Below are 25,660 nucleotides of genomic sequence, written 5' to 3' on the forward strand. Positions count from 1 at the left end.
AGTAGTGCAAATCCATGCTGACAGTGATTGCTGCCTGCCATCCTCAGCGAGTAGCCCGCCAAGCGAGAAATGAGAGGCCTTTCAGCTTCAACGCTTCCCCATTTCGACAACACGTTGCTGTCAGATTAACTTCAAAGTGCAAATCCAGGATGGCGACGGAAAGTTGATCAAATGGAGGACTGCACTAAACTCCAAACTACCACAGCTCTCACACACTCTCTACTCACAAAAGTAGTTCATTTGTTTTCAGTTCAGTTTTTTTTCTGTCCTCGGTTCAGTCATCTCTTGTACAGTGTCATGGACATTAAGCCTTCGCTGGGTGAAGAAGTGTCAGGGGTGCGCATCATCCTAAAAGTGATAGAGCATACATTACGTTAACAAATTGTTTGATTCAATAACTTTAAACTGAAGAGGACAAGATTCGTCCTTATTTACGTACGAACCATTATAGCTCAATGACAAATGATATCGTATTGGAAAGAGCACGCCTTCAAACAAAACGTGGTCGGAAGTCAAACAATCTTGACTGGGACATCTCTTAGTGCCACCAAGAACAACAGAAATGAACAAAAAGTCCAAATTTTCACATAGTCAAGAGAGTTGTAGTAATGCGATACCTCTGAGCTTATTCAATTAGCGCCCACGGGCCACATGCTACAGTAATACTGCGACAGTGTTATTTTGAATCATGGCTACCGGTTCTACAAACATGAGTAGTGGCAAGATTTATCCATTTTGAAACTTTCACTTGACAACGAAAACCCGTCGATTCACTAACGTGTATGGGCCGGGCTACACTTCTTGCTTTGAAATTTTGGCCCAACTGAATTTGTAATTCAATAGCCCTGCGGGAAACATCATCATTTAAGTGATGGTGCTAGTAAAGGCGTTGTGTGATAGAAGTGACCCAAATAGAGTCCATGAAGGCCATAACACAGGTTACTTCATTTGTAACATTTTTCACAATACCTGACAGATAGTGTCTTCAAATTGTAGCACTTTGCAAAGAGCTGCCGGCAGCAGTTGCTTCCTCTCGGCTCGGCGCGGTGGGCTCACTTTGTTGTTTCGCTGAAGTGAGTTTAATCCGCGTGTACTGACGAAGAGGAGGGTTGAAAGTACGAACCGTAGGGAGTTCGTTTAAAGTGGAAATGTCATTTTTTGATTCCTCCTTTAGTTTGGGCCTCTTGTTTAAAAAGCTTGTTGGTGCAGGAGGCGAGGCGGGCCTTTTAGGCGGCCCTGATGTCTGCAGTCGTGTCCTAGGATGAGCTGAGGCTTGTTGCTCGTGAGTGCGGGAGACCCCGCTATGAAGTCTTCCATCGTTTTCCTTTGTCACAGAGATCCCTCCGTCTTTCCTTGTCCTGACTTCCCTGGGTTTTTTGGGACAGACAGCCATGTGCTTGGTTCGGCTGCGGCGCATTGTGAACTCCCTGCTGCAGTGAGGGCAAGCAAACATGTCGTCATGCGCGTGGGAAGGGGACACTTTGTCTGGCAAGGACTTGTTCCTCTGGGGCATGACCCTTTGGACCAGCTTTCGCTTCCGTTTGTTCAGTAATTTCAACTTCAATTTGACTGATGACTCTGTCCTGATGGACTGGCTGGCTCTGTTTGAGGCGTTACTTTCGTTTTCTGAATTGGTGGTGGACAGGACTCCGTTCTGGCTTTTCGCAAAGTGTCGGAGAGGGATGGGATTCTTCTTGGGCGTGTAGCGCCTCTTATCGCTAGCATTGGCACAAGCCAGGATGTGCTTGTGCAGTTCTGGCATGTTATCGAAGCTTTTTCCACATTTGGTGCACCGAATAGCCGTACTGAAGGTTTGCGGAATGTTGTGGGTGGTGAAATTTGTGGCTGACGCCTGCGAGCCAGCAGGTGACCTGTTATGGTAAGGAAAGGGCGGAGGCTTAAAGCTGGGGTAATGCTGGTTAATGCCAAGACGGACATCAGGCACTTTGAGTTTGCCCCCAGCTGAGGCCATGATTTTAATTGTGGTAAACAATTCTTCAGCAGCCACGTCAACTTCATTCTCTTCCTTTTTAACTTCACTTCTTTCTTTCACTTCTTCAGCCACATCAGGCAATGAGGTCTCTTTGCTGGCTTTTGTGGGGTAGTTGAAATTCTGAGGTCGGACTTTTCCCTTTTCCTCTTCCTTGAATGTACATTGCTGGGCAGGATGCAATTCCTCCTGGTGCTGTTTCAGATTACAAAGATAAACAAAGTCTTTAGGGCATGCACTACAAACGTAAGTCTTGTCAACACCGTGTAGGCTTGACCGGTGGTCGAGCAAAGCCGAGGGCTTTTCAAAGAGAAGAACGCAGAACTCGCATTTGTAGGGCCATTCATCAGCATGGTCGCTGACGTGATGGCCCAGTTCTTTCATTGAGTGGAAGAGCAGGTCGCAGACATTGCAGATGAAGTTCTTGGTGAAAGTCTGCGGCTCTGTGTCACTTGCTGCATCGCTCGGCGCGTCACTTTGAGGGTTGCTTGGCGGGTCGTTTGGTGGTTCTGTCTCTTCAATCTTCTCAACATCGTTTGAGTTGTCAGTAGTGACTTCCACTGCTGAATCATTTCTTTCAGGATGTTCCTCTTCATCCGCATTTGTAGCCTCTTCTTCTAGGCCTTGTGGTGGTTCAGCCTCGGCAGGACACTCCGGCATCACCGAGGTGCTTGACGACAATGTAACGGACTCTTCGATGGAGGACATGAGAATGGTGGGGTCCTCCGTTGTTGTGTTGGGTAATGACAGCATGTGTTGCTGTTCTATGTGATTAACAAGCATCTGCGTGGATACTGAAGCCTCCGTGTTGTCTTGCACGCCAACCTCAGCGGGAACATTTCCTGGCGCTTCAAGGGAAATTGTGCATTCGATCAGCACTGTGTTACTCGTAATGTTGTACGAGTTGATAAGGGGATCGTTTAACGCTGCAGTGGGTGTGAACGGCACCTCGGACATGCTTTGGTCTTCGTTTAATGGCGCATCAAGAGAGATTTGATCGGTGAGAAACATGTGACCGGGTAGATTTATAGAAGGGTCAAGTGGATGCGAGAGAGTGACAAGGTTTGGAGCATTTGTACCTGCAAATGCAGAAGTTAGATCACAATGTGTAGAATTGATGGCACCTTCTGTGCAAAGTACCAGCGGCTCCGCTGATATATTTGGTGCCAGCACTTGGATTGGTTGGCTCGAGGGGCTAGGAATAGATAGTGGCGGTGCCAGAACTGTGATTAATGAGGGGGTGGTTGGTAGAACTGGGGGTGCAAACGATACGGTGCACGGTGAAGCCGGTGGGAAACCGAGAGGGGTAAGGGTGGCGGGTGCAGAATTCAGAGGACAGGAGGGGAGCGAAAGTCCATACACAAGTCCTTCTGTGACAGAGTCCACCATATTTGAACCTGTCACAATGGTGAGGTCTGACACAAGAGATGCTTCGTGGTTTGCCACACTTACATTTTCCTCTTCAGCACTCAGAATGGCCCTCTCCTGCATGCACGCATTTAAATGATCTTCCGAGGGGAAAACTAAATTTGATGTCCGCTGAGATTCTTCGGGGCTCCTTTTTTGCAAACTTAAATCCAGCGCGGCATCATCTGAAGTCCCAACTTCATTTCGTTTCATTGAATTGGAGAGATCCAGTGGTTGCTGACTACAGCAGTTGTCGACAGTCACAGGAGGCCAGCTCTCTGTTGAAACAGGAATCGCTTGAGGTTCCTCAATCTTCTGGGATGTAGTCTTCGCATTTTCAATGGCACTCCGCTGCATGGGAGAGCCGTACTGGGTGTCCGTGGACATCGAAATGACATCATCATCATCATCCGTATCTGTCATTGCTGCTTCCTCGTCAGATGTCATGTTGTGCTGAGGAGAACTTTGTGGAGAGCTTGTCCTTCTTTTAAACCTTCCCGCCGCAGCAGATACAGATGTGCAAGGTGTTTGGCCATCTAAAAGATGAGTGTCCTGCTTTTCTTGGAGCGGATTCAACTTGGGGGACGGAAACCCAGGGGTTGGTTTTGGGGACGCAAGTAAAATCTCTGTATTATGAGGAAGTAGAGTTTCTATAAACGACGTCAGTAGTTCCGAGGGTGACGACGATACCACCACCCCCGATTCTAGTTCGGTTTGAATCTGGGGTAGAAGAGGAGGTGTTGCGGTTCTTCTCTTAGCAAACGCTTGACCCGGCAGATCTTGGTTGCTCAGAATTGACTCGATACCTAACCCCAGGTTCAACTGGGAGGGATCCACAATCAGGGCATCAAGTCCGAGCAAAGTTGAACACGCAGCATGAACTTCAGCTGCTTCGCAGCCACTCACTGTGCTTGTTGACATTATTTTTCCATCAAAGTAAAAGCTGAGGTTCTGCGAGACACTGCTGGAGACATCAAGCATGTAGTTTCCAACGTGTTCCGTTTCATTCTCCACAACATCTGTAGCAAGCTCGGCAGCGGGATTTGACGTTGCGATGATTATCTGCTGATGATTTTCCTCTTGGGGCGTCTCACTTTGTTCAACACGTGCAATTTGCAGATGCTGCTGGTGGACTGTGCTCTCATGCTGTTGTTTGTTGGTATATGTCACAAATCTCTTCTCACAGAAGCTGCAAGCATGATGCTCGGGCACCTGCTCACCAGGCTGCACAGAGCTGAGTCCAGCCGAAGCAGTTTTTCCCCTCTTGCTTTGATATGTATGTGGCATATTCTTCATCAAAGTGTGACAATGCATGTGTCGTTCCAAGCCTTGTTGGCTGGCAAAACTCTTCTCACAGTGCTCACAGGGGAAAGACTTCCAGTCTAGGCGAGTAGCATGGCCAAGGTAGTCATGAACGTCGGGCGTGTTGGGTTCCATCCTGGTGTTGTCTTGACAAATGTCGTCATCTTCCTGCTGTAGATCCTCCCCATCTCCAAATTCAGACATGTGAGGGCTTTGTGCCATTTTCACTAAAGTTTGTATCCACTTCTCTGAAGAAAGGACCTGTTATAGTTGTCACACCTGATGAAGGAATAAATAGATGTCATTTCAGAAAAATAGCTAGGGATGGGCATATTCATAAATGCCCATAAGTTGGGATAGGCTCCAGCATGCTCATGACCCTCGTGACGACAAGCTGTTCTAAAAGATGACCATGTTTATTCTTCTAAATACTGAAATAGGGTACATTCATAGAGATATGCCAATTCTAATAAAATAAAGAAATAACGTTGACTTTTAAGTTGAAAAACTTAAAGGACACACTGCAACACAAAGATCAGAAGGTTGTATAAAAAATACGTTGATAAACCATCCATAATACAAGCACTACACACAGTCATTTCACCAAATAAAGGTTAAATCAATCAATACAGTAAGAGTCTACATTATAAATTTGTTTCCACTTACCATTTTAGCAGTTAGTGCAGAGACATAGGGATGCCTTAATCGAAGATGACGACAGACCTCGCTTACTGTTAAAAGAAGACACACATTAGGAAATAGGTGACTTTATACCTATGTAATGCTACAAAAACTCGTGTTGTCTTTGTCTAAATTATGATGCATTAAAATTACACTCAAATACATCAAACACCTAAAAGTTTGAAAGGGAGTTGGGGGGAGGTGGGGTTAAAGGGGCAATATCATACCGGTAACCTCGCATTCTAAATACTATCGTTCTAACAATCTCACTTGTATGTACTGGGTTTTTCCATCAATAATGTTGCACTTCAGTTATAATCCTATAATGATCACACTCAAATGTTACAGTTGTGCAAGAATCACACACAGGTACAGACAACAAGAAATAATTTTGTATTTTTAGTTTTTTACAATGCCTGATTTTTGGGGGGGCAATGACAATACCATGATCAGCGTGCTCATGTGGCAAATTAAATTTATTGAGTCTTTAAACAGGAATTGTAAGTTGTTGTTTGAACTATACACATGCCGGACATAGCAAGAGGGCCCGAAAGAAATTGTAAACAGCTAAAATAACAACTAAACATTTGGTAAATTGATAATTCAGACAAAAGCCCAAGGGCTAATATTAGCAAAAATGCCACAAAAAACTAATAAACGTTAAAATGCGGTTAATACCTAATTCGGGTGCACTCAATATGAAATGCAATAACTGTCAACAAGGGATCATGCTTTAATCTTCTAATTCAAAGTCATAATTATCGTGGTGGTGCGTTCAAGTGCCTCTCCCACACTTGGCTTGATGACGCTTGCCGTCCTTGCACCATTGCTAGTAGTCCACACGACACGTCGCATTTCCAGCTTTGACGACAGAGGCTTCTCGCTAGCGCATGGATATACACACCGACTCCTTTAATATATCGATGACATCCACCATATACGACATGAAACACAACGGCTGCGATCTGTAATAGGCTTTTGACGACCGTCAACATATGCATCTGCGCAGTACTATCCTGCAGGCTACTCTATTATCAGACTTAAGCTACTAGCTAGCTCCGAGGGTAGCACACAAACCTTACCTTGGCTAAAAACCTGGAAATCAGACTTAGACAAGACATTTAATAGCACGCTTGTCCGCATAAAACCGTTCGTTGTTGTATACGTTTCTGAATTACGTACTTGATTTGCAAACACATGTCGATCAGTAATTTCATATCCCTGTTGTGCAGGTTGTAAACAGCTGGGTGTTCACCAACGCACCAGCGATAAACGCTTGTTTCGATTGGGTTAGAAAAGTCGAAGTCAAATTTCAACCAATCAGAGAGAGGTTTGTTCAGGAACACCATACACGAAAGCAACATTGCAAAGAGAAGCGTTTTTAGTCAGCTTTAAACAATACAGTTCTAAAAATAGACTACGCGACACGTTACGCATTAACACGACATTTGTGGGTATATTAAACAATACAAAACACGGAAGATATTAAATGTCACTCAATTTTCATGTAATAACATTGACCTGCAGATGGCGGAATAATACAGTATAGATTCATGTATGGATTATAATGGTTGCGCCTTGAGCTATACAATATAATAAACATATTTGTAATATTAAATTATTTCCAATTATTTATTTGTTTTGTTTATTAGCAGCACAATGAGGAGTGGTTGTCACATCTGGCTCAGATCTCTGAGGTTCTGGGTTTGAATCTGAACTTCAGACTTCCTCTGTGGAGTTTGCATTTTCTCCCTTTGCTGTGTGGATCTTCTCGGGGTACTTAATTGGAATTCCTTCATTCACAAGACACTCCAAAGGATGGATGGACCTTAAAACTCTTACAAACAGATTACACAGTTCAAATCTGAAATGTGTCTCCCTCCCACTCCTCAGGTGCCCTACCATGTTAAAAGAAACACGTCAGTTAATGAAATTGTCCATTGGTGTAAATGGCTGTCTATACATTAAGTGCCCTATGACTGACCGAGAACAACCATCATTTCTTGCCCATAGTTATATGGGATGGATGCTAGACCACCTGTAATGAAGAGAAGATATATACAAAAGGGATAGATTAATATATTGTCAAGAGTTGTTTTAGTGAGGGTTTTTTTTTTTTAATAATTTTTATTATTGCTGAAGTTTCCAATTGTTTCTTCACTGACAGATTTTTGATTAATGGTGAGCACTGCATTCTTGTCCCCCAACCCATGTTTTCTCCAACAATACTGTCACCGATGGAGATCCTGTTGTCCCCTGCTTTGACGGACAACATATTTACGCCCCCTGTAGCCAGCATAAAAGACAGCTTTGAACACATATGTGGGAGTTCACTATAGCATATGTGCCATGTGTGTGGTGTTCTCATGGCAAGCAAGAACGTCTGGTTCCCGTTGTCAGTGGCAGGAACTCGGGAAGTTACGAAGTTCAAATACATTTCTACTTCACTCATATAGATCAGTAGAAATGACAAATGGAGCAAGGTAAAGTCAAGTGTATTTTAATTCCTTTAACCCACAGGTGTCAAACTCAAGACCCGGGAGCCAGATCCGTCCCGTCACATCATTTTATGTGGCCCGCAAAAGCAAAATCGTGTGTATCTATTCAATGTTTCTTGTTAAAATGTTGCAACATTTTTGTTATAATCCCAATTTCAAAATAAATTACAAAATTGTTGAACTTTTCTGTTGCGTGTATGTGATAATATCCACCCATTCATTTCTATTGAAGTCATTAATGGCCCCACGAGGGAAACCATAACTCCGACGTGGCCCGCAAAAATGAATTTGACACCCTTAAGGGTTAACGTTCAACCTGATGTTTTTATATGCCAATACAATTGCAATGGATTATTTTTTGAGAAAATGTGGAACGCTAGCTAATTGATGCATCGATGACACCAAACATGCTGTTTAAGGTAGAATGTGGTTGAAGTTGCCAATAAAATGTGCTGAACGAGAGGTGAAGAAGTGAGACACAACCTGTCCATGTCAATGGATGTCATTTTGATCCTATTTCTTATGTGGTTGCCACTCAATACCTGTGACCTGGGATGCTCTTCTTCATATTTAAAGGGAATTGCAGCTGTGGGTTGTGTCTGATGAGAAGGTCGCTTCTGCTTGTAACTGAAAACATCTTGTAAGCTTGAAGTTTATAGAATGCTGAATAATTTAACGGCATGGCAATTCTAAATGATAAATATGATTTTTTAAAATGAAATTCTAAGCACATTAAGTGTTCACATGTTGAGACACTATTTCAGATTTATGACCTTTCAGAAGTTTGCCAGAAGAGGCAGATCACTTGCCATATCATGTGTGCAACTTGTATCAGTGTCCACTTCTTTTTTTTTTGCCATGCATTCCAGAACACATAACAGACTCAAAAGGCAAACCTTTTGATGCAGCTCTCGACCTCATTGGATTATGCAAATATCCTTTAAGGGGCGACAGATAAAAAAATTACTTGAGGTGTCAAGGGTCTCTGGAGTGGGAAAGCAAACAACCAGCAACCTGCTAGTTCTGGTAATGAAAGCCACAGTGAAAGCCATTAGACCAACTGAGCCAGGGGCTCAGGTTCAAAACAGCCTAATTTCAGCGAGCCAAAATTAGAAAGTGAACAGCCCGTTATCACTCTTCATCCCTGCTGGATTTTGATGAACGTATGTTGGGAATATCCGGCTTTGGAGGAAATTTTAAAATTAACCGAAGATGCTCTGTAACTCTTCCAGGTTAATTTAAATCGACCTTCTCGAAACTCTGGAATGCACAAGTCTAAATTTTCAGCGTTCCAATATTTTCTACACAATTTGCTCTTCTCTAACAAGGAGCTGAACGGCAACATTCACGCCAGGTTTTTAAATTCTCTATTTAATCCTGGTTTCAAATTAGAGTTAGTATCATAACAGACCAGCTATACTGTATTGCGTGTATCAAGCGGCAGCGGGCACCTGCTGGTGCCAAGGACTCTGTGCACAATGAACCGTTGAACGTCTACATGAACATATAGAGACAAAGGGGGGGTTACAGGGAATGTATGCGCTCACACAGCAGGAAACAATAAGGATGTGTCATGTGGCGCAAACAAAGCTTTATCTGAAAAGACAATCTGCCATGACACCTCGCAGAACACCAGATATGTAGACAAACATGCTAATGCAAATGTGTGTGAGCACAAAGAATGTGCATATCACAGAAACAAGGGCTTCTGTATGCATGTCAGCTGAACGCTGGAAAGCACACAATATTCCAACAAACAAAGCTCATTAGCATGCAGTACATTTGGACCTCCTCTCACTCCTTGACACTCCAATGTCGAGATGCTCCATACAGCAACACACAGCACAGACAAGAGGGTACGTATTTACTGGAAAATCTAGAATAAAATAAAAAATGCCCTGAATAGTCATTGCAGAAGATTTATGTCGCGCTTTCTTGACACCATACGTTTCTCAAAACCTTTTAAAAACAAGACTTTAAATTATTTGAAAATGTATTTTGTATTAAAAATGTATTTTTTTGTGAAAATATAGACAACAAATAACACTAGAATACATTACTGCAATATAAACAGCTCATAGTAAGCTCTAAGCAGCAAAAACATCATTTGAGCATGAACATCTAAAAGGAAAACACATACAAATATGTCTACTTGATTTAAGATAAACTAATTACCTCATTAAAATGAATGGTGCTGGAACAGTTTGTTTCCACCCTAATATAACGGGCAATGACGTGGTCACACACACGTACGCACACATGCACGTACGCGCGCACACACGCACGCACACACACACACACACAAACACACACGCATGCACACACACACACACACACACAAAGCGTGCACAATGCACTGATGGCAACTATGGTGGACCACACAAAAATGTGGTGAGCTACTGCACATATTTTTATGTGCACACCACAAAAACACGGTGTTGTAGAATCAAACTGACGTGTCTACACACATAAACAAGTGCTAAAATTCTGACTGAGTCGTACACACTCACTGACGTTACGGAACTGTCATTTGTTTTTACATGAAATAGGCTTAGCTCTATGAGGGCATTTGAGTAAACGTTTGACGCCGGGCCCACCCAGGAAGTGACTCCACCCTGGCGCGATGCATAGAACTACACGATCCCTCCCCTTTTTTTTTTTTAGCTAAAGAGTTGAGCGTGAGTGCTTCCCCTTCACGTCTGCCAAAGTGAAAAGCCTCGATTGTTCCCTGTGGTGTGAAGAGAGAGGCCGAGCTCAAGGCAGTCATGACGCTGACCCATGGGGCAGAGTCGTAGGACATTGGGCGGCTGCCTGAAACCACACAGGGGAGCCAGATACAGAGCATCACTGTGCAACTCACCACCGAAAGTTGGATGCCGTGCCTCGGCCCAACGGCAACTTGTGAAAAAGTCCACAACATGACGTTAAAAAAAAAAAATGAAAGAAAAACACCAAACTGTCAGCACAGCCCAGCGGGTTCAACTGACTCAACGGCTGCTTGCGCTGCCATGTTTGGTGGCACTCTGAAATGGGGGTTGTTAGGCCTGAAGGTTATTTGCGGGGCAAAAGCATCTTGAAATTGTTTGCTTTCAAAAGGCACAGGAAGTCTGCCATTTTGCTCTCAAGCAGCCTTTTTGGGGTGATTTTGGTCATTTCCAGGTCTCCTTCGAAAATAAACTTGTTCAAGAGATTTTGTATGATTGCTACCAAATGTGAAGTGGTTTACGCGCTAGTCATTTAGCTTCGTACGGTCCTTATATCATCCATTAGAATACTATTTGAAAATGTATTTATGACCAAAAAATAATTGGGGTCCTTGACCAAACCACGTTCGACAGAAAGTCGCGTAGGATCGAAGCGAGTAAAATCGAGATTTAGGTGTATTGATAAAAGGTCACTCAATAAAGTACAGTACAGTAAATTATATTACCATATGCAGTATATCTAAGTATAATTATTTTAGCCCATCAATGATATTTCACATTCCTGCATATGTTAGCATTATGTTAATAGACACTTAGAAATAATAACACGTGGTTGAACATTTTGGATTTTCAATATGTAATGTTTAATTTCACATTTGTATGCTTTGTTTTTATGTCTTGCTGCTATGTGTGTATCAAAGAAACAGTTGTTTGAATGTTTCCAATTACCATAACATATGTGCTACTTTACGTTAGCACATCTATATCATTTTCCATTACATGTTAGCCTTAAGCTAGTGGACTAATTTCTGATGCAATTATGTGGTTTGGTTAGACATTTTGATGTTTAAATATGCAAGGGCTAATCCTCTTTTGTATTATGTGTCAGTCACAAAACTTTAATTCGTGTGGTAGTAAGAAATAAGCAATTTGAAGCAAGCATTGCCTCTTATTTGTAGGTCTGGGAAGTAGCCCCCATGATTAATGGGGCTTCCCCTTGACACACTTGTCGAAGGTTTTGTGTGGTGGTTCTCTTTCATGCAAATTAGTCACTACCTCCTATTTCACAGGTCCAATGGACTTTTGCGGCAACAACAACAACTGGGCTGCTTGTCAGAAGAGAAAAGTGGAATTAAATAAGAGCATCATTTGTATTTTCCCTTATGGCGACGTCACTTCATCAACAATCCTCCAAATTATACCTGTCAGTCACTTGCATGTGGACGCTTTGCCTGGCTGCCTAGTTACAGACAGAGAAAGTTGGTGTGGGGGCACTCTTGTGTATATTAGCCCCACTGTTTCAGTTCATTTTGTTTTATCTAGATCAAAACGGATTACTCCCAGACACTTTTTATAAGTTATAGCTTTTAGAATAATTAGGTGAAATTGTATAATTTCCCATGGCACAGCGGATGATCTGTAATCACAGCACAGCAGCTGGAAATCACTATTGACTTGAAACACTGGGTCTTGGGTTTGTCAGGTAAGCATCAAATCAGATACGAAGGCAAGGATTTGAAAGGGCTATTCAAACACAAAAAAAGGCCACTCTTTGCACAGCATGGTGTGTTTTTATGTGTTTGTTTTTTTATTGAAACAGTAAGAACAAAAGAAATTAAATTAAAGGGTTCAAACCATTCAGACGGCACGCATTAGAGACCTGTTGGTAAAAACATCACATGGCAAAGCAGGAGGAAGGAAAAACAAAACACGTCTTTGCAAACATTTGCTGTGTCTTAAAGCCTATTCATTAATGATTACATCATTCAGTCAGTGCACATTACGCAAGTTTTGCAAAGCCAAACGAAGACTTAATTTGTACACCCTTTAATGCATAAAGAACAGAACAAAGCAGGCCTGTTGGACTTCAACTTAGTTTGAAGACTGAACGGCCATTCTGCTTATCAGCTATTACAACAATGATCGATATGTGTGAAACTTCAACAGTAGAGTTGTTTCTTTTTAAGAGGTGTCAATTGCAAAAGGGCAGTCAGTTCACATTGATAACGCATTCTAACATGGTTCTGATCTACCAGTGTCAGTGGCGCAAATCCTTCAGCGAAATGTCACAGATACATTTTTTATTTATTTTTATTTTTAGATGACAGTGTTATCGGAAGCAGAATGTTGCTTTCATTTCTTTCTTTCTTTTTTACAACCCACACCCTGGCCCACTCTAAGCCAATTTTGTACACAGCACTTCTTTGCACAGTTTTCCAACAAAATGTCAGTGAATGTCGCTAAATGAGGAAATGCTTGCTAACAGGTCTGGCGGTGCCACATGTCACTAATGAGAGCTTGTGCTACGGTACATCAGTGTTGACAAAGTCCCAAGATATTGTGTCTAATTTAAAACCATCGTTATTTACTGCTTTTCGCTTTGCGTTTATTTATTCATTCATTCGTCTTCATGAGTGTCGCGGCCGTGCTGGAGCCTATCCAAGCAGTCAATGGGGGTGGTAGGCGAGGTACACCCTGAACTGGTAGCCAGCCAATCGCAGGGCTCATAAAGCCAATGAAGCATTCACGCTCACAATGACATCTATGGACAATGTGGCGGGTTCAGTCGGCCTACAATGCATGTTTTTGGAATGTGGGAGAAAACCAGAGTACTCTGAGAAAACCCACGCAGGCATGGGGAGAACACGCAAACTCCACACAGGATGGCCAGAACCAAAATTGAACCCTGCACCTCTGAATTGTGAGGCAGACATGCTAACCAGTGCCACCCTTGCATTTAATTATCTCATTCGAAAATCTTTTGTTGCTCGGTTTGTTAGGTAGCAAGATTCTGAATGGGAAATTTTTACACAAATGCAGATAAAAAATAAAATAACATTTTTGTGCAAGTCTGACTAAATGTGGATCATTTCTTTTCTCTTTTTGGCACACTATTTGAGGCAGGATGGAAAACATTCTGCAGAATATAAACTGCTGATTTTGTTTGATCTTTTCAGAAGCATTTCTCTTGAATCAGGAAGTAGCCTTCATGTGAACAAACTGATGGACAAACACGAATATGGTTTTTCACAATCTTTTCATTTATGTTAGAGAAATATATTTTCTCTTTTTGCCATCATCTCAAAATGGGTAGAATTCTAGTGTTTTTTCTTCATTTTTATAAAAGAAACGTATTGATTTTGTCATTTTTCTCCATTCTTTGTATTTCTTTTCTAAATGGGAAGTAGCTTGCTAGTTAAACAACAACAACAAAACACAAAATAGATGGATACACAAATGATATTTGCTTTTTTGACTTTTGAGTCATAATAGAAAGTCTTCTGTCAGGCATTTTGGTGGAGAAAGACTCCTGCAAACTAACAAACAAAAACAAATATAGAACTTCATATTGTTACTTTTGTTAGGAAATGTGTTTCTTTTTCCACAGTGTAAATCAAAGTAGAAGCATTCCCACTGACCAAGAATGCAAATTGGTGGGGTACTTTTTGTCTATTCGCAGAGCCTTTCATCAGTCTTCAAACTAGGAAGTAGCCTGTATTACAAAATTCCTGACAAACAAACACAAATTCAACTTTCAATGGAATTTCCTCTGCTTGCCATTTGAGTCATGGTAGAACTCCCAAGACTTGGAAAAGTTCATTTTGGCTAAGCCTTAACTATTCTGTCATTTGTCTTGAACAGAAAGTAGCATGTTAACTACAACTTAACAATAAAGTATGGCACTCCATAATGTTTTCACTTTTGTGAAAGACATTCATTTTTTTTTGTTTCTGCAATGTAAATTATGAATGATGAATATCCACCACCAGAAAATGCAAATCAGCAGAGTCCTTTTTGTCTAATCCTAAATTTTAAATGAGTCTTCTTAAACCAGGAAGCAGCCTGCTAACAAACAAACAAAAATTATGGTGCCCCTTCATATCTTTCACTTTTGTTATAGAAATGCATTTCTCTGTCCACAGTGTAAATCACCCTCGAATCATCCGCCCTACCCCAGACTGCAAATCGGTAGGGTCCTTTTGCCCAATTCTTAATATCTTAACGTCAGCATTCTTGAACCAGGACGTAGCCTAGCTAACAAACTGACGAACGTCTCAATGGAAGTTTCCCATTCCAAAATAAAAAAAACAACTAAATCTAATTACTATATCACTATAGCGCTGATGCCAGATCACGTCTTACTGAGCAATTCTTTTGTGCATTATGTTTAGAGTATATCAATAACTCAATTGGCTTTGTGGTCGGGGAGGTAAATGAGCGACATGACTCTTGTCTTACATACTGTACATACAAACTACCCTCCCGTCCTTTTCTTTGAGCAACATAACGGTTCGAGTCCTGCTTAGAATCATTAGGTTCTTGTGTTATAATTATTCTTAATAGCTGTTTTTGTTTAATTGATTGTAATTGACCTCACAGTTCAGTAGTTCAGAATTTCCAGAACTTTGACAGCTCCTGCTGCTTGGCCGCCTTCGTCTTATTCTTCTTCAGGGGCTGGGGAAGAGAAGGAAAGCCACTGTCACTCAGGAGATCAAATTTCAGGGGTTAATTTTTGTAATAGCAGTTAGAATGGGTAAATAAAAGTTACCAGTGGTCATTTTAGGGGGGCTATGAAGAAATTTAGTGAGCAAAATTGGGTCTTCATGTGCAAATTGGAAACTAGACAGTTAAAAAAAAGTTTTTTTTGTGACAATGATCTGAATCAGATTTAGAGAGAACTGCGGTACTGTGGTTATATTGTAAATGATTAGCTGAAAGTAAAATATACAGGGGTGGGGGGGCGGTGTAAGGTTTGGGGGATGGGGTTCTGAAAATCACAGAAGCCATTACATTTTCTTTTTTCACTGGCTTTTTGTTGCTGGCAAACCTGTGGCACACACGCACACAAATGCACACAAATACAATTGCATCATCAAGAAATGCACACAATAAAAACAAAGCAAAAAGAACGTAAAAAATAACAAGAGCGGTGACAATATTCATAATAGCAAATAATAATTAATATATAAATAAATAAATACATAATTTTTCATGAATAAAAAACATGCTTCTAAAACATGGGAAACTAAACTCAGGTCCTCTGGCTTTTGTGTTTATACATTCGAACGTACTCGAAAATACATTCAAACATACTTGCAAATATGTCGTACTTGAAGCTAAATGCTACCATAATTTGTTCGGCATTCTTTTCCCCATAATGCAACGGGCTACTTACTTCCATGTGCACATAGTTTAAGTCAAATACGTATTTGAATACATTCAAATGTATTTGCCTGTCAAACATTCACGCTTCCGTAAATCTGTGATCAGTGAACCCAGATATAAGTATTTACTGTGATGTAAATACTCATATCCATTCAGTCAACACAAGATGACAATTTGAAATTAAAGCAAGGTACTCACGAGTATTTTCCCATCCTCTTCACAACAGCAATCACTACGGCAATGACGATGACGACCGCCAGCAGAGCGCCAATCACGATGCCGACAACCTGGCCCGAGCTCAGGCCTTCTGCAGGACACAAGCCAGAGTGTTCGGGACTGTGATTCTCAAAGTTTTATTAGTAACAGCTAAGAACTAAAAAGTTAAATACAACTGAACTCATCTATTCAGTGCTCACCCTCTGCACCATCTTCAACATCCACCTCGTCCGCCGTGTCCGCCTTGACAGCTTCTGTCCAATGAGGGATGACCTCAGCATCTTCGGGGGCCTTCGTAGGGCCGCTCTCCACGGCAGGGGGCTCGGTGTTAAAGGGTTCGGCGGCCTCAGTGGCAACTGGAGTGAGTGTTTCGGTCTCGACGGCGGGCTCCATAGTGCTGAGCGTCACCTGAGCAAAGGGCCCCTGAGTCGTGACGTCCACCGCATCTCGTTGTTCAGCCGTCACTGGGTGGGCTGACGAAAGACCGGTGATGACATCAAGCTCTTTGCTGGCCTCTGTGGCTTCCAAGGTGACTTCTGCTACGGAGTCGGTCGCTACATAGTCAAGGTCTGTTGGGACCACCGTGGGACCTAAAGAGCAATCATTTTAACATGTCACACGTTTGCTGTCGGCTGCAGGCTTTTCTTTTTGTATGTTTTCAATTGAAAGAAGTATGACATAAACTACAAGGACCATAATTAACAATGGGGGTTCTGCAGTTAGGGTTTAAGGGAAGACGGTGCTGTTTTTCTTTCTTTCCAGTATAGGAAGCATTTTATGTTTAATACAGATCTATGGTTCACTTAGAAATGCAAATGTTTTTGTTTTTTTTACCGTTAATATGTGTGCTCTTAGAATCATTTTGAACTTTTATTCATTTTTAGTATCTGAGTGATAACTTCCTTCCATTCCTCAGTCACTTTAACATACCTGTTCTACACTATGATTAGTAAAGCAGTTGTATTCTGATTTGTAGTAAATTTAGAATTTTAACTTTATTCCTATTCAAATCAACATTGATCCCCTCTGATGGATTAAATCATTAAGTCTGCTTAACTGCTTAACACTTAATTACCCTTTAAGACATTTTCCCCATGCCAGGAATTTTGTATGGGTACAGTACTGTCTCCACAAAGATACATTCTCTTTTGTCCATTTCCTGCATAACATTCTGTTTTCCATTTTTTCAAAGCAAATAAAAATGACAGGAATTACATTTGCCAGACATGGCACCTAAAGCCCTTACAATGCATAGTAGACGAACAGCAACCATGTGCTGTACAGCAGGACAACACATTAGACACATGAGTTGGGCACAAGTCAAGGAAGTCTCCGAGGGCCTCGCAAATCTTTGGGTAACCCGAGAGCTGCTGCTCACTTTGGAGCTGAGGACCTTACATACCCCTCTTCTCCTCTTACTGCCCTCTTGGACAACTCAAACCTTGTGTGTGAATGTATTCATTGTTGGACTAAAGCCGGCATGATGGCTGCCTGCCTCATGTGCTGGCCTGTATTCCGACAAGCCCGACTCACACCGAAGTGATCCTTCTCCGTCACCACCACCATTCTGCCCCAACAATGCTGTGACGTCAGCAATGAGACGGAGTGATATTTTGGGATAGGAATAACTGAGACAGCAAGACTGTGGGCCCATTCATGGTGCCCGAAAAAAACATTTCCTGCCATGGTATATAAACAAAAACTTGCTGCAAAATAATTCTCATGCAAGCAATGGTTTAGCTGCAGTGGGTATAAAGCCAGACGTTCAAAAAACACTTCAGGTGGCCACCATTATCTCCTGAGCTCAACCCTATTAGGAACCTGTGGTGCTTCTTTGAAAGTTAGATCTATAAGAGCAGATGCCACTCCCCCCCAAACAGCATCTCTCTGAGGCATTTGGAACCCCTTGTAATGAAGAGACATCACAGCGTCATTTGACCGCCATCGCCAAAAGTCAGCTCACCCCACCCTGTGATGTAATAAGGCACACATCTTCAAGCGATCCCTCCATCCTGTCTTTCTGGCCCTGTGCGCCCCAACATGCCACATCCTCTGCCTCATTTCCTGTGGAGGGAGCCACGCTGCACAAGTTGATGAGTGAGGAGCGTGCGGCCAGCCTCTGTAGTTGAAAAATGTGGAAGTGTTCAAGGCCACAGTCAGGCAGGGCCACAAATGGATATTTTGTACTACTGGAGAGACAGACAGACAGACAGACAGACAGACAGACAGACAGACAGACAGACAGACAGACAGACAGACAGACAGACAGACAGACAGACAGAGAAAGAGAGAGAAAGAGAGAGAGAGAGAGAGAGAGAGAGAGAGAGAGAGAGAAAGAGAAAGAGAGAGTAAGAGAGACAGACAGATAGACAGACAGAGAAAGAGAGAAAGAGAGAAAAAGAATCTCAGGGAAATCAGTTACAATTTTAAGAATTGTTTGCCATGGTTTTAGCGGTGACTATATTCCAGGCAGTAGACACCCACACTTTATTTTGTTCTGATCCATGTTTTAAATTTGATACAGAGCAGGAATTTAAGAGTGAATATTGGGGCCATGCTTAAATAACTGCCAGTGGAATAAAATTGCAATATTATTTTGGTATACACGATAAAAGGTAGTTGTGTGTGTATCACTCCATTTGATGTAATTATTACTTTCAATAATACAACTATATTCTCATAACTTTATGTTTTTGTCATATTATTGACTTGAGGGATTTAAAGCTAGACCTTATCCTATCTGATTTTGGGCAAAAGGCAGACTACCCCTGGATTGGTGGCCAGATAATTACAGACCTCATCGAGAGGCAGACAAACGTTCACTTACACAGTACTGAGTAGGAACTGAACCCACGCTGTCTGCAGCAAATTTGGAATTAGGAAAGTTACAGTCTATCACGTTATGTAACTATTACTTAGACTTTATTTATTTAAATTGTTGTTTTTAATAGGAGGAGAAATTGAATGACATTGACTAGCTTTGTGGTATTGTTCCATATGAAAGCTATGAAAGCCATGCTTTGGGGTGAACAAGAATCTTCCATGATGAGTTTTGCAGCTGTGCGAAGACATGCATCTGTCCTAGTGTCTTTCATCGAGGTCTGCGCTATGAAGCCGCCTTGAGCTCAACCTGATCATTACCCTTCAATAAGCCAAGCTTCATCCCGCCATGATCAACATTTTCCCAACCACAACTGAAAGCTTGGCCTGGACAGCCCCGCGTCCAAATCAGGGAGGTTACATTTCAGCTGCACCAAAATTACGGACTAGACTCAACTCGGGTTGGCCTGAAATTACTTCTCAATGGAAAGAAAGAAAAAACCAACAACCCGCTTGACTCTTGTACTGCACAATATCTGAAACTTGAAAGTGGCCAATGTGCCAAACTTTCCCCAGCACAGATCTAAATACCTTTACTTGAAATAACTGAAAATTCTCTATATGGCTCAAAATAACTGCGCATCGGGGGATTTTGTCTGACAAGAAGTGCATCTATTTCTGGTCATGTGCCGGCCGAACGGACGGATGGCTGCGCTCATTAGCAACAGGAGTGGTAAATAGAAGAAAACATTTGTTTCTATTGAAAAGGAAGGGGGTTTCGAATGGATCCTCAGACCGTTTGTTTGGAAGGCCTGTAAGCAAAGATAAATTGGCCTTACGCTATGTGTAATCACCCAGACCACCAGCACCACTAACAATCGCTTCATTATGTGCTCAGTTCCCACAATTAGCTCTGAGTAGTATTTCCTCTCTCAGTGTCGGCAACGGTGGGCACGCACAGGCCCTAAGATCAATGATGCATACATCCCTTCTGCTTTCTATGCCTTGTAATCTACATGTTGCCAGTCTTCCTTGGCTACTCCCTGAGGAGCGCACCATGGCAGCTGAAGCCTTTGAAGAGGTAAAAAGCCGGAAAGGGGAGGGAGTCCCGTTTCCCCAAACAGATCCTTCTCGTGCGACATCAGACCCATGCCACTAACTACAGCAAGGTTGTCATTTTTGTTGGGGGCCGCATCGTAGTCATAGTTTCCTTCGGAGGGCCATTATGACTGTCGACCCAAATAAATGTATGAACGTCTCATATTATATACAGTATAGGCTACACAACAAACTGATTTACTAACTAGTTTTGAAATCAGAGACGAGTAAGAACTGTTTAAATTTTGAATGGTAACCATGGACACCAACTAATACTGAAAGTTGAAATGCGCATAATTATCGTTTGTGATTGACAGCTAAAATCTTGGTACAGTAATCTTCCACATATATGGAGTTCACTTTTCACAAATTCTTCTATTGGCTTCTTTTTTTTGGTTATGGATGTTTCTTTGCTATTCATTGCAGGGCTTACTTTAACATTAAATCTAAATAAATTGTGTTTCCTTTGATTGATATGTCAAAGTTTGATCAATAGACTATCAACTGAGAGCTTCTACTGATTCAAGTAGATGTACTGAAAGAGCAACGCTCGATGGACCGAGGAAGTTGACCGGGAGCATGAAGACACAGGCAGAAGAGTCACCAGAGTCTTAAAAGAAGTCTTAAACACAGATCTATAAAAGTGGAACTGCTCGTCTCTGTCAGATGATACGGAAGTAAAAGAATAGGCCTACAAACTAGCAAAATTGAATACAAATCCAGAGGAAAACTTCTTCTGACAGAGGAAAAGGCCAAAGATGAGAGGAGAGCCTCCAACTTTCAAGTAAAAGAAATGTTGTGAAGACACACTAGCAGCAGCTTTCCTAAAATATTTTTTTCCCACACAGTGAATTCGCAGACATCAAGCCTACCTTGCGTAATATGTCACGAAATGATCATAAATGAGACAATGAAGCCTTAAAAAATGCACCCCCTCCAAAACTCTTGAACACCTTTCTCCCATTTCCAACAAGAGTTATTGTTTTTCTTTCTTTTTTTCAATTATTTATGTGGTGCTCCATCAAACTATTGTTGTCGATTCAAGGAGCAAAAACAGGGTTGGGGACTGGAATAAAAAAAAAGATTTCATTTGCTTACTGTACATTCTCTTGTTCCATCCAAGTGTTAAAAATGACGAAACTGCAATTGTAGTAGAAATCATCAGCCAGAATGAAACACAAACTAATGCAAAGGCTTTTGCTGGCCACATCAATCATGGCCCTAAAGTTGGACATCCGCTGTGAGGATGAGACAATAAACCAGTAGAAACATGAGAGACGGGAGTACAACAGGCTGCATCCATTACAGTCAGCTGTCACTGAGGCCCCCGCCTCGTGCGTAACAGTCAAAGTGTTGTCCGGGAGGTGTGAGGGAGTGTGTGCACGTTTAACCTCAGGAATGTTTTTAGGGTGCTGCTCAAGATAGACACTCAGCCCATGTCGGGTCGTGCCATGCACCGCGCAACTCACATCTGATTTGAGCCCACGTGTGGAATATTCTCAGCCTTAGTGTTGTCAATACACAAGGTAAGAGATGTTGCATCTGGAGTCTATCGTCTTCAGCAAACCTTTCATCTAGTGACTAAGACATCTGAAAACAAGTAGCGGTACCCCTGGACATGACACTATATCGCTCATACTCATTAGGGTCGCCTTTTCTGGCTGACTTGGGGCAAGAGGTGGTCGTTGGCCAATGACTGACATTGCTCTGGTCCAGTGCCGTATCTTCCCTGACAACCAGTTAGGAAACAGGATGGCAGAACTTAAAATAAAACTTTTTTTCCTCCACTAGATACCACAACGGTGAAAGCCTGCAAATGTCCAGAATGTTTTGGTCAAAGGTTTGAAGAAAAACAACAGGTTTAAATCAAGCTTCTTAAGCCGTTTCTAATCCAAACCTCAGCCCCGCACGCTGCGTAAAATGCCCACCCAATTGAGTAATGTGTTCCTGAGTCAGCGTCTCTCTCTCTCTTTCCGTCTCTCTCTCTTTTTTGTCTTGCTCTATGCCTCACCCACCAGCACACGCACAGGACATGCCAGACACATGAGACATACAGCTGTGGTCAGTCGTGTAAAACGATTCAACTCTCCTTCTTTGGTCTTCTCTGACTTGCCCTTTGTTGTGAGAAGTGGTCGATCAACACCATGAAGGAGAGCCTTTTTATGTTGTTAATTCACGTCAAGTGGTGTCCGCTAATGCTGATAACTTGGCCTAATTTGAGCATTCCCCTACTCTGATCAAATTTAGAAAAACCCTATTTAGTGGATGTCTTTGGGAAATTATCATGACTGATTACCGTCTGGGGCGGCTCGGTGGCGCACTGGGTAGCACGTCCGCCTCACAGTTAGGAGGGTGCGGGTTCGATTCCACCTCCGGCCCTCCCTGTGTGGAGTTTGCATGTTCTCCCCGGGCCCGCGTGGGTTTTCTCCGGGCACTCCGGTTTCCCCCTACGTCCCAAAGACATGCTTGGTAGGCCGATTGAGCACTCCAAATTGTCCCTAGGTGTGAGTGCGAATGGTTGTTTGTCTCTGTGTGCCCTGCGATTGGCTGGCAACCGGTTCAGGGTGTCCCCCGCCTACTGCCTGATGACAGCTGGGATAGGCTCCAGCATGCCCGCGACCCCCGTGGGGACTAAGCGATACAGAAAATGGATGGATGGATTACCGTCTGGTACGGTATGTGTTCAAATTAATTTTTCCTTCCCCCATCTGCTCGGAAAATATTTGGGGCCGATCATCATAAATGTTGACCATGTTCACTATTTCCACTCACATAAGACAAACTTTCCTATTAATATGGAAAATTAATGTTGACCATGTTATTAAAGAAAATCTTTCTTTCTCGACTCTACTATGGAAGAAGAACAATTCAAATAAATCACCAAAAGCTCCATTTGTGCTCATGATGAGTGTAAACTTCTGACCACGACGACATGTGCTCATAAGATCTGATACTTCAGTCAAGTTGCTAAAAGAGCAACTGCTCCCCAAACAGATGTTTCTTTCTGCTACTAAAAGGATTCATGAGTGGGAACGTTTTCTCCCGCATGGAGCTTTAGTGCCAGCCTCATATTTGGAGTATGAGCGCCACATTTGAGTCATTTCTAAAAGCGGGCCGATGACCAAAGGGGCCACTGACCTCTCTTGTCAGCAGCCAGATGTGACGACAATGTTATTAGCCTGCAGAGGCAGACAAAACTCATTAACACGGAGACTGCAGGAGGGAGGGGGGAGGAAGGAGGCAGGCAGTGCTGTGCTGTGCTTTTACGGGACACACAAGCGCAGGCGTTTAAAATGTTGAAGAGCTGTTCTCTGTGTTTCCAAACACTTTATGGAAGTATGCAATCAACAAACAGACAGACATACAAAAATCTAAATGTACCTTTGTAGATGACCCTGCCAGTTTGGATGTCCCTGGTAGCAAAAGCGTGTGCTCTCGGACAGAGGCCTCTGTACTCAGGTGAGCTGGCTTTTGGGCACTCTTGACAGTCAGCAACATCTGTCCAATAGGTACTGCCCAGGCACTGGCTCGCTACATTCACTCTTTATATACGTATATACTACGGGTTATATAGAATTGCTCTCTGCGCATATCTTCCGAAATAAAAATGTGGACACTAGGATTTTAGCTGTAATGCTTTTATCCCATGTTTTTACCCACCTATAAACCACCTAATATATACACAGGCCAAGGAATAGTTTGTGAAAGAGGGCGGGGTGCCCTTTAGTGCGCTTGCATGCTCTCCCTCCATACCCATACCCATACTGCCTATATGTTCTCTTTATAATATTCTATTAATAGAAGGGGCTCAAATAAGTGAAAGCCATGAGGCCGCAGAGCTCCTCCGTTGCAGCCACCCCCCGCCCCCCCTTTCACTCGGTGTGCAAATTAGAACAGTTAATATAAGAGGCTGCCATTTTGTTTGCAAACAAGTTAATATTGAGCTTTTGGCAAGGAGTAAGTATGTCTGATTATAGCTAATGACTTAATTTGACTAATTATGAATTTAGTGTTTATTGAGGCAACTACAAATTCAATCATTTTCGGGAGCACTTGTCCTGTTTATGGCTGCAGGTGAGGTGGAGCCTATCCCAGCTGTTTTGGGGCGATAGGCACAGGTTGCATACACACATACCACCTGTGAACAATTTAGAGTTTTCAATGAATCCATATAAGGACAGGGAGAACACCCACACTCCAGGGAAACGCTGAGCAGGGATTTGAACCCGGGACCTGTCGACTGTGAGGAGAATTGTTAACCACGAATACACCACGGTGTGTGAGTTAAGATATCGTAATTTACATTGATTAGTTAATGACCTATTTATCATGACTAAAGACAACAGTTTTCAATAATAACTGCTGGGTCACTTTATTTTGCAACTATTGCTATAATTACACAGTTGAGAGGCAACGTGCCATAGAATATCTTAACATGGTACTTTGTTTTCATTGTTTTTATCAAATGACTTGGAAACACTTGATAAAATCCGAATGAGCTTGCGAATATCTGATAAGGATGATAAGGCGAAAAAGGGATCATAAAGGTAGCCCTTTTTGCAAAGTGGTAGCACACTAGACTGGCAAAATGAGGGATTCAGGCAGACAAAGGAGCAGCGGCGGCACATGGAGGCAGGAAGAGCGGACACAGTGTGCTCACGGCAGGATGGCCACTCAACTTTTTTTTTGGGAAAAAGGAGACAAGTTCACTCACTTGCATGTGTGGAGGCACAGATCAACAGGAGCAGCAGCTGAACATTCATGATGGTCAAGTCTGGTTCCTTGGTTTAATGACTGCACGACAACTGGATGTCCTCACAGCATCAAACGCAGAAGCCGCTTTCCGATGGGACCTCCCTCCTTTTCCAAAAAAATGAATGAAAAGAAAAGTGCTGAGATCCAAATGGAAGCCCTTGAAGTCGGGATAAGAGAGGTGCAGTGTGGGAGTGAAGGAGGGCAAGGAGAGAGACTGGTCCACAGCAGACAGAGAAAGAAAGAGGGAGACTGTGAGCTGAGAGCAAAGAAGGGGTGTGGACACGGGTTGTGCGCTGGCTGGGTGGGTTTTTGTCAGGGGGCAGGTTTGTGTTGGGAGGAGGCTGACTGTGAAGAGGTGGCTCTGTAAAATAAGCACACACGCGCACAAACACACGCACGCACACGCACGCGCGCGCACACACACACACACACACACACACACAAACACACACACACACTATAGCTACTTATACAGTAAACACTCACCTGTATTTTGGGGTTCACATTCCCCAAATTTGTTTGCCATTTGTTTGCCCTGTGTAGAAACTAGCTTCTTTCTATTTCTGTAAAACGCCAAAAGACAGCACTGAAGCCCTCAATGTAAAGAGAAAAGGTGTAATTGGTGTCAAGGAAGTCTTTTGAAGGGAACCTTCCCGAGTGAGGAATGCCTTGTATTTTGGGATGGAGCTAAATTTAGCCTGGGGTGTAGTGATTTTATCTATGACAGTTTTGGATGTAAGCATTTGTTTTTTTTAAATCTAATTTTCTTTTAAGATCATTTTGAAAGGGTAAACAGTTTTTTT

At 42.5% G+C, this 25,660-nt stretch overlaps 2 protein-coding genes across 4 annotated transcripts; both read right to left on the reverse strand.

Moving 5' to 3' along the window:
- Nucleotides 1–263: 263 nt before the first annotated feature.
- prdm2a (PR domain containing 2, with ZNF domain a) lies at nucleotides 264–6,659 on the reverse strand. 3 transcript variants are annotated; one of them, XM_037246138.1, is made up of 4 exons: nucleotides 6,563–6,659; nucleotides 5,366–5,430; nucleotides 970–4,978; nucleotides 264–348 (listed from the first exon to the last, which is right to left on the reverse strand). In XM_037246138.1, the coding sequence occupies exon 3, from the start codon at nucleotides 4,919–4,921 to the stop codon at nucleotides 986–988; it is 3,936 nt and encodes a 1,311-aa protein (XP_037102033.1). In that variant the 5' UTR covers nucleotides 4,922–4,978; nucleotides 5,366–5,430; nucleotides 6,563–6,659; the 3' UTR covers nucleotides 264–348; nucleotides 970–985. The 3 variants fall into 3 exon arrangements, with proteins under 3 accessions (XP_037102033.1, XP_037102034.1, XP_037102035.1); XM_037246139.1 differs by having other exon boundaries at nucleotides 6,463–6,642; XM_037246140.1 differs by lacking the exon at nucleotides 6,563–6,659 and adding an exon at nucleotides 6,059–6,439.
- A 5,712-nt stretch (nucleotides 6,660–12,371) lies between these two features.
- On the reverse strand, nucleotides 12,372–25,149 carry si:ch211-156j16.1 (uncharacterized protein LOC564557 homolog). The gene is made up of 4 exons (XM_037279308.1): nucleotides 24,817–25,149; nucleotides 16,385–16,774; nucleotides 16,167–16,275; nucleotides 12,372–15,257 (listed from the first exon to the last, which is right to left on the reverse strand). Exons 1-4 carry the CDS (start codon nucleotides 24,863–24,865, stop codon nucleotides 15,251–15,253), a joined length of 555 nt encoding a protein of 184 aa, XP_037135203.1. The 5' UTR covers nucleotides 24,866–25,149; the 3' UTR covers nucleotides 12,372–15,250.
- Between the last annotated feature and the right edge of the window lie 511 nt (nucleotides 25,150–25,660).

This window comes from Syngnathus acus, chromosome 2 (genome assembly GCF_901709675.1).
Source record: "Syngnathus acus chromosome 2, fSynAcu1.2, whole genome shotgun sequence".
NCBI classification, from domain to species: domain Eukaryota; kingdom Metazoa; phylum Chordata; class Actinopteri; order Syngnathiformes; family Syngnathidae; genus Syngnathus; species Syngnathus acus.

Coding starts and splice junctions, on each gene's coding strand:
- prdm2a (XM_037246138.1), bottom strand. CDS start 4,921: ATGGCACAAAGCCCTCACATGTCTGAATTTGGAGATGGGGAGGATCTA.
- si:ch211-156j16.1 (XM_037279308.1), bottom strand. CDS start 24,865: ATGAATGTTCAGCTGCTGCTCCTGTTGATCTGTGCCTCCACACATGCA. Junction 16,775..24,816: donor CTGTGCCTCCACACATGCAA/GTGAGTGAACTT, acceptor ATTGCTCTTTAG/GTCCCACGGTGGTCCCAACA. Junction 16,276..16,384: donor TGTTGAAGATGGTGCAGAGG/GTGAGCACTGAA, acceptor TGTGTCCTGCAG/AAGGCCTGAGCTCGGGCCAG.